Source organism: Triticum dicoccoides, chromosome 6A, assembly GCF_002162155.2.
Source record: "Triticum dicoccoides isolate Atlit2015 ecotype Zavitan chromosome 6A, WEW_v2.0, whole genome shotgun sequence".
In the NCBI taxonomy this organism is placed as follows: domain Eukaryota; kingdom Viridiplantae; phylum Streptophyta; class Magnoliopsida; order Poales; family Poaceae; genus Triticum; species Triticum dicoccoides.
Window position 1 is genome coordinate 186,133,244 of NC_041390.1, and position 8,239 is coordinate 186,141,482.

General features: G+C 44.1%; 2 protein-coding genes across 2 annotated transcripts; both read left to right on the plus strand.

The window, feature by feature from the left end:
• The first annotated feature begins 1,248 nt into the window (after window positions 1-1,248).
• On the plus strand, window positions 1,249-5,073 carry LOC119316526 (amino acid transporter AVT6A-like). Its single transcript, XM_037590846.1, has 6 exons — window positions 1,249-1,790; window positions 2,392-2,835; window positions 3,476-3,628; window positions 3,722-3,925; window positions 4,012-4,477; window positions 4,575-5,073. The coding sequence occupies exons 2-6, from the start codon at window positions 2,415-2,417 to the stop codon at window positions 4,705-4,707; spliced, it is 1,377 nt and encodes a 458-aa protein (XP_037446743.1). The 5' UTR covers window positions 1,249-1,790; window positions 2,392-2,414; the 3' UTR covers window positions 4,708-5,073.
• A 957-nt stretch (window positions 5,074-6,030) lies between these two features.
• Window positions 6,031-8,021, plus strand: LOC119316527 (biogenesis of lysosome-related organelles complex 1 subunit 2-like). Its single transcript, XM_037590848.1, has 2 exons — window positions 6,031-6,226; window positions 7,544-8,021. Exons 1-2 carry the CDS (start codon window positions 6,116-6,118, stop codon window positions 7,811-7,813), a joined length of 381 nt encoding a protein of 126 aa, XP_037446745.1. The 5' UTR covers window positions 6,031-6,115; the 3' UTR covers window positions 7,814-8,021.
• Window positions 8,022-8,239: the final 218 nt, after the last annotated feature.

Genomic DNA, 8,239 nt, shown 5'->3' on the forward strand with positions numbered 1-8,239 from the left:
CCACGCCGCACGCCCGCAGCAGCTCCAGCCCGCGCCGCGCCCGTCTGCTTGCCACGCCGCCGGTTGCGCCGACGAGCTACTGCGTGCCGCGGCGGTGCATGTAGTAGGCGGAGGTGGCGTGCGCTGGCATGGCTTGTGTGTGGAGCAGAAGAGAGAGAGGAGAAAAGGTGGAGAGAGAGGATGGTGGGTGGGTATGGTGGGCCATGGGAGATAAAAAAGAGAGAGGATGACAGATGGGTCAGGCCTCACATGCAGAGGACACGGCCCGAACGAGAAGGACGCAAGAACTGTCCGTCCGTGTCCGTTTCAGACGCAAAGCCAGCCCAAATTTGCTCTCAGGATGGAGTGAGGCGGACAAAAAACGAACATTTTTTAAGGATGGGGTCGTGCGTTGGGACGTCTCGTCTGTCCGTTTACCCTAAACGGACAGGGCCGAACGATTTGGGGTCATGCGATGGAGTTGGCCTGAGTTGTTTCCTTTTTTGCCCATTCTTTACGTTTGCTATTTCTTCCTGTCGTCCTATCTCTCACTTTCCTTTTTGCTTTTTTCCATGAAGAGACCGTCTCCTGCAGGGACGAGACTTACCTGCTTCCTCAACGTGCTCCCATTCGTACTCCCGCATACGTGACATGATTTGATTGGAACAAAATAAGGCCCAGAGAAGATGATTACATTAGAAAGAAAAAAAAAGAGAAAAAAAACAGCCGTAAAATGAAGTTGGAGTACGGATGGGAGCAGGCAAGCCGGATCCCTCCTGCAGAGGAGTCTCTGACACCTGCGGAGCAGCCGTTTGAGTAGCCACGGTAGCGTCTGAGCCGGAACCGGATCCTCTAACATTGAGAAGGAAAGTTAGAGAAGCTGCGGTACCATAACTTCCCTTCTTTCTATCCACATAATTAAGGTTAAAATGACTTAAATTAATTTGCAAATTGATGATCTACTGCGTATATTTATAGTAATTACATACAACAAATTGATGGTGAAATAAAACTATTTTAAATTTTTTATATCTACAGTAAATATTAACAGTAAACAACCTCATAATTATCTACTAACCGTTCCTAACTTTTTTTTCATTTTACATTAGGCTAGCATTATAGCACGGTGACTTTCCTTTGCTATGTTAGAGGATCCGGTTGTGGCCTATGGGGCACCAGGCTGGGGCGACCATTGGCCATGCCCTAATCCAAAGCAGCTAAAAAAACAACTTCCCCGTAACAAACCCGGCAGAATCTACCGCACCCATCGGCGAGTAGATAGCATAGATCCGTCACTCTCATCCGCTCGTCGACAAAAAAGATCTCGCCAGCGCATCTCCCTTCCTGCCATCATCCCCGTCGTCGTCTTCCTCGCTCGCTGTGCCACCGCCACGCCTCGCCATTTTTGTCATCTCGCCGCGGATAAGGAATGGCGAGGCAGCAAGCAACCGGCCAAAGACTAAACTAATCAGGCAAGTAAGAGGAAGCAAAGATCGACTGCGGAAGGCAAGGCAGGGACGCAATCCGGAGGGAATTAATTGCTTTCCTTCCTTCCTTTCCGTGGAAAGGGACCGGCGCTCGCGGCGACCAGGAAGGCAAGGAACGCGTCCGGTTCTTGGATAAGCGGAGGCGCGGCACCGCACCGCACGCGGCATTCGTCAATATAAGAAGGCCGCCGGGGGTGGGAGGCGGAGGGACAACTCCGTCTACACAAGCGCGCGCGCACCCACCAAAGTCTTCTGCCGATTTCTTCGTCTCCGCTCTCCTCGTGTTCGGGTTGTTGGCCGAGCGACAGTTGGGATTCTGTAGAGGTATGAGATTGAGATGCTACTCTCTGGCGCTTGTTTTTCTTTCCATGGTGGTAGGATTGGGTTAGCTTCGTCTGGGGTTTTGTCCCCATTCCAGTTGTCTGATCTGGTTGGTATATGCCCTGGAGAAGTTTGTCTTGGATTTGGGGGAAATTCCAAGATTTAGACGTTGCGCTGAATGTTTGTCCATTCTTGTACCGAACATCTTATGATTGAATAATGATACTGCTACATGTGTTCTACTGCCGGAAATGGCACTCGAAGTTTGTTGCTTTATGTGGTTTCGTTTCCAGTTTGTCATCAAGCCAGACTTTGTACATCCTGTCAAATGTGTCGGTCAAATAGTTAGTTGTAACTTGAAAGCTTAGTTCTTTCCTGAATAATCACGATCACCATTTCCCCAAGATAAATGAAACTCGGATTCTGCTTTCTTGATTCATGACAAGGTAGATACCTCTACAGATGATAGATTAGGGAAATGTAATCAAAGGACGGGAATTCAGATTTAAGGTTTTTTATAATGGTAACCTGAATATATTTCAAAAGAAATTCAGATTTATGATGAAATCTGTCTCTTGTCCTAATTGAAAATTTGCACGTACAGGAGGTTGAAAGTACTTGAAACAAATGGGGATTGGGGATGCATCACCTAGTGAAAACCAGTCTGCACACAAGGAACAGAGGGATGAGACCACGCCACTTCTCCCGGTCAAGGCGGAAGAGGAAGATGGGATCCATGAGTTCAATGGAGCGTCTTTCTCGGGTGCAGTTTTCAATCTGTCGACAACCATCGTGGGGGCTGGAATTATGGCCCTGCCAGCAAGTATCAAGATGCTAGGCATTATCCCTGGTATTTTGATGATCATCCTTGTGGCATTGCTCACTGAGGCATCAATTGACATGATGGTCAGGTGCAGCCACCAGGCCAAGATTACATCCTATGGCTGGCTCATGGGTGACTCTTTTGGTCAATGGGGGAGGATTGCACTGCAAGCATCTGTGGTCATAAACAACGTTGGCGTCATGATTGTATACATGATTATCATCGGTATGCCTGTGACACGACCCTTTTCTGTTATGCCTACTTGAATATCGATAATTGGCAGTATACGTTCAGGTGCTATATTTTTAGTCCATGATTTACATAAAATGGAACCCATGGAAACTAAGTAATAACTTCTTAATTAATTACTTATAGTGAATGCTGATACATTTTTCGGTGAATTATCATCGGTATGCCTGTGACACGACCCTTCTCTGTCATGCCTACTTACCATCGAGAGTTGTAATGTTGAATATCGATAATTGGCTGTATACGTTCAGATGCTATACTTTTAGTCGCTGGTTTACATAATATGTAATCCTTGGAAGCCTAATTAGTTACTCATAGTCAACACTGATACATGTCTTCGGTAGAACACTTATTTGGTTCGCTGCGGCTGGATTGTTGACTTAGATCTTTTCATTGATGTTGGATTTCTGTTTCCTATAATTCTTAAGTCTGATCGACCTCCCTAAAAGAAATCACCACTATGCTCCTATGTGTGTCCAAGCGATGTGTTGCATGGCACATCGAAATAAGTGCAAAAAAATGCTCTGTCTTCTTTTAGGAATTGGTTGAATCCTTATTTGGACCATGCAATTCGCTTCAAACTATTATTGATACTGCTTGTTCATCTTTTTTCTAGGTGATGTGCTATCGGGAACATCTACAACTGGTGTTCATCACCGGGGTATCTTTGAGGGGTGGTTTGGGCCTCATTTCTGGAATTCTCGTCCAGTTGTTCTCCTTGCCACAACTATTTTTGTGTTTGCTCCATTGGTGAGCTTTAAGCGATTGGGTAAGTTTGTTTTGCATTGAAGAAAGAGGTCCATTTTGCTATTTCTCTTATGGTATCTGAACTAAATTACTAACGGAGCATCTTTGGTCGCAGATTCATTGAGATACACATCTGCTCTGTCAGTTGCTCTTGCTGTGGTTTTTGTTGTCATCACTGCTGGAATTGCTATTCTCAGACTGATAGAAGGGACCGCGGAGATTCCCAAACTCTTCCCTGAGATACATGAACTCAATTCCATCTGGGAACTCTTTACAGCTGTGCCGGTTCTTGTCACTGCCTATATTTGCCACTACAATGGTGTGTCTCCTACTTTATACTTGGTTTGATCTTGCTGTAGTTCATTTCTCTGAGATCTAAAACATCTGCTTTTCATGATTGGACAGTTCACAGCATCGATAACGAACTGGAAGATAGAAGTCAGACTAAGCCAATTGTGCGAACTTCATTGGCTCTCTGTTCAAGTGTTTATGTTGCAACAAGCTTCTTTGCATATTTACTCTTCGGCGAGGGTACCCTCTCCGATGTGCTCGCTAATTTTGACTCTGACCTTCATATTCCATTCAGCTCTGTCTTCAATGATATAGTCAGAGTGAGCTATGTAGTCCATGTCATGCTGGTCTTCCCTATAGTCTTCTTTGCCCTTAGGCTCAACCTGGATGGACTCCTCTTCCCCACCTCAAGGCACATTTCTCATGACAACCGAAGGTTTACCATTATCACCGTCTCACTCCTCGCTGTGATTTATCTTGCTGCCAACTTCATACCAAGCATCTGGGATGCGTTCCAGTTCACCGGTGCTACAGCTGCTGTCCTGATTGGTTTCATCTTTCCTGCCATGATCATACTGAGGTAATCAGCATTCTGTTTGTGATGTGTGCCCCGATGTTTGTGGGTTTCCTTTTGGTTTACGTGTTCAATAATTTTATTCTGCTCATTGTTTCTTCAGGGATTCTTATGGGATTGCAACCAAGCGCGACAAGGTTTTAGCTGTAACCATGATTGTGCTTGCTGTGCTCTCCAATTCAGTGGCCCTGTACAGCGATGCGATGAGCATCTTCTACAGGAAGGTGGAGGCCTAGTCTGCTCCATGCCTCCATACTCCAAGGGAATAAGTCCAATGCACATGCACAATTCGGAGTGATTATTGAGCTTTAGTTAGTATATTGCGCAGTCAAGCAATGTGATTTCATGGTGGCCACTAATTTTTGTTTTGGACACTTGAGAGGATTTTGTTTGCTGCATTTGTCTAGTTCCTTGAACATGTAATCCGGCTCAGCATCTAGATGAGCAATTTGTGATCTGGTCGCAGGTGTTTGTATTTATTGGCAAGAACAAGATTTTTATTTACTTTTGGGGGTCATGTACATGTTCATATTCGGTCATCTTGAAATTGATGTTTGAGAAAGCTCTTTGTATGCAATGAACTGAACCATATTCTAGGGGGAGACATTGTTGTGGATATATCATGTACATTTGCACCGACGTTTTTCTCACCTGTGAAAAAGGCAAACACCGAGCCGCAAACCTAGGCACGACTATCGTGGTTGTGTCTTCTCTTGTGGCCACAAGTAGGGGTCAGGATCTTCTACGGTCCCATTAGGTAGAAAAACTTTGACTTACCCTTTTATTGTTTTTTTTTCATGTTTTGAAAATGTGACATGTAGCGTGGTGCGTGCTATCAATGGTGTCCAATCACCACACTTCACACCCTTAATTTCATAGAAAATGAAAAATGATACATAGTCTGAATTGTGCAATCCTATAAGGCACCGTTTACCATAGCGCACAATCAGACAATTCACATTAGTAGAAAAATAATGCCAAAAGGTTTACCCTAATAACATATAAAAATAGGTTGTCGTACTTACCGCACAATTAAAATAGGTTGCGTATTGAAGATACTAAAAATCATAACTGTCAACATTTTTCTTTGAGGAATATTGTGAAACAGTTTGTGATGTGGCCTCTAAATAGCAATTCTGTTGATAAAAACGCTTAGGTCTCCTTTGGTTTGCAAGAATTTTATAGTAATGCTATAGGATAAGATTTTTACAGAAAAATGTATTTTTTTAGGACCCTTTGGTTTGCAGAATGGATTGCTATTCTTATCTAGAATTGGTTTCTACCATTCCCAGTTCAAGGAAAGAATTTTTTAGCTCAGACCTACTATAACAAATCTCATCTTATGAATCAAACAACATCTCTATAGCCTATAGGTATTGACATACATGTCATCTTTTTTCTTGAGGTAAAACATACATGTCATCTGATTTCCCAAAAAATTCTCTTTTTTTGAGACAAATTTCCCAAAAATTCTTATTCTTATTCTTAAGTACGGGCCTTCCATTTTATATTGGGTCCCATCATGACGGCCCAGCAAACTGCATTTGTTTTTTTTTAGCGGACAGAGAAGTTCTCAGCAGAGCAGACAGGCGAACGAGCCCAAGCCCGATTCCTACTCGGCGGGAGCGGGAGGAAGCGCCGGCGATGGCGACCCCGGCGAAGGAGGAGGCGGCGGCAGGGAAGAGAGACGAGCTCGCCGACTCGCTGTCCGAGCTCTTCACCAACGTCTCCCTCATGGTCCGCGGCGAGCTCCAGGTCCGTCCATCCGCCACACTCGAGCCCACCCCTCACAATCCCCGCGGCATCTCCAAAGCTTTAGACGGCGAATCACGGCCTTCACGAGGCCCCCTGATCTCAGCTGTCGTGTGCAAATGGACGAAAAGAAGAGCGATTTGATTCCGCACCCAACTGTTTGGTGTTGATTTGATGATTCGCTAACGCGATAAAAAAAAATCGTGCCATAACCCTAGCGCCGCAGAGCCCGTGGTCGTTCGTTCAGATTTCCTAGCTTGGATTGGTGCACGGATTTTTCTAGGTATTTTCTGGATCTGATACGCTCACGGGGGCTTCGTTAACGTTTGCCCCCATTTGGTTTCGATGCCTCAGTTCGAAGGACTGGTAGTGGCAGAGGAAAGCAATCACTGATCATGTAGTGCTAAAGTGGATTTTCTACCATGGAATTGGTACGCCAAAATGGATACATGTCCGCTGCATTCTCTGGACACCAGTAGTTGCTACGCAATGTGCTTTAGTGCATCCATTCCCAGGTTATTTCTCATTTATGCTTGAAGGCGCGAAACTCGGTTGGCTTTATTTGTGATTTGAAATGGCTGTGTTCAGAATTTGTAGCCTAGGCTATGGGGTCTGTGCTCGGTTCTTTGTTTCTCGAGGGGTTGAGTACTTATTCAGGGGCCAAAAATGCATCACAACTCAGATAGTACTACACTTTTGTAGCTCACAGATGACACATTTATATAGGCGTTGCTTCGTTTAACATGACAAGGTATCACTGAAGTGCATGAATTTAGATTGGCAGCAGAAGTCGCAGAACATTGATTTGCTTACTTAATCAAAAGAAGAAAAGTAGATCAATGGTATTGACATTGACAGACCTTTGCACAGATAGAGGCCATCCACTTGGTTTGGTTCTTGTGCTATGTCGTGTACCAAACGGCTTTCGGGTACTGTACTAATTCTCATACAGTGAGATTATTTTCATGTTTGCCAACAAAGCGTTATTTTCATTTGAGCAATAAATGGTGTACTTCTAGTCTAGTTTTGACGGGAAGCGCTTTGGTAGCTAAGGGTAATTAAATGTATTTGTAAATAACTTCACCAAACCATGTAGATTTATTGAAGGTTAAGAGATGGTTAATATTTTCTTAATCTGAATCTTCAGTGAAAAATGACAGATTTAATATAACTTTAAATTTAACTTTCTAAATTGTATTTAAAAAAAAGGTCAACTCTCCATTGCTGATGTTTATCGATAGTGTTACTGACTTCTGGTGTTATCAGCATTTGTTATATGTCAGCATTTATTTTTCTCTTAAGATGTCACATCCTTTTCAGGGAACCAACAACCAGCTCTCGCTGCTTGAAAAGATGAATCAACGTGTGACCGAGGAATACAGCAATTATGGAGACGTTGCGTCCGGTCTGCGAGTTTTTGTAGAACAACTGAATGAGAAAAACCAACGATTTGACGAGTATACAACGCAGATCGACGCGATAGACCAGCAGGTGAGTGAGTTTGAGGCAGTGGTGTCCATGCTTGATAAGCATGTCTCCATGTTGGAGAAGAAAGTGAAGTCCGCATATCACATTGCTCCCACGCAATGATTCATGTCCAAGCATCCCATCATGTCCTGTTCTCTTCACAATAATCGAGCATATATGTATCTAGTAGCTAAACACGTTTGGATGGGGAAAGTTACACTCTGGCCCTAATGTTTCCACCATTGTTGTACTTTCAGTCTTGTGGTGCAACTGCATAGACGAGTTGCGGTGTTCCTTCCAGGCACTTGTATAATACTCCCTCCGTTCCAAATTACTCGTCGCAGAAATGGATGTATCTAGAACTAAAATACATCTAGATACATCCATTTCTGCGACGAGTAATTCGGAACGGAGGGAGTACGTACTACTTGCTATTATGGAGACAAATAGACAGCACCATAAGATTTCCCTCCCCCACTTGTCATTCCTGCGATGAACGCTGGGGAATCTTTGAACGAGATGATTGTTGTTGCGGATCATCTGTTGCTG

What these genes read in the sequence shown, in the direction of transcription:
- LOC119316526 (XM_037590846.1), top strand. Translation starts at nt 2,415, where the DNA reads ATGGGGATTGGGGATGCATCACCTAGTGAAAACCAGTCTGCACACAAG. An exon ending in CTATATTTGCCACTACAATG is followed by an intron (nt 3,926 to 4,011) that starts GTGTGTCTCCTA and finishes ATGATTGGACAG; the next exon opens with TTCACAGCATCGATAACGAA. An exon ending in CCTGCCATGATCATACTGAG is followed by an intron (nt 4,478 to 4,574) that starts GTAATCAGCATT and finishes TTGTTTCTTCAG; the next exon opens with GGATTCTTATGGGATTGCAA.
- LOC119316527 (XM_037590848.1), top strand. Translation starts at nt 6,116, where the DNA reads ATGGCGACCCCGGCGAAGGAGGAGGCGGCGGCAGGGAAGAGAGACGAG. An exon ending in TGGTCCGCGGCGAGCTCCAG is followed by an intron (nt 6,227 to 7,543) that starts GTCCGTCCATCC and finishes CATCCTTTTCAG; the next exon opens with GGAACCAACAACCAGCTCTC.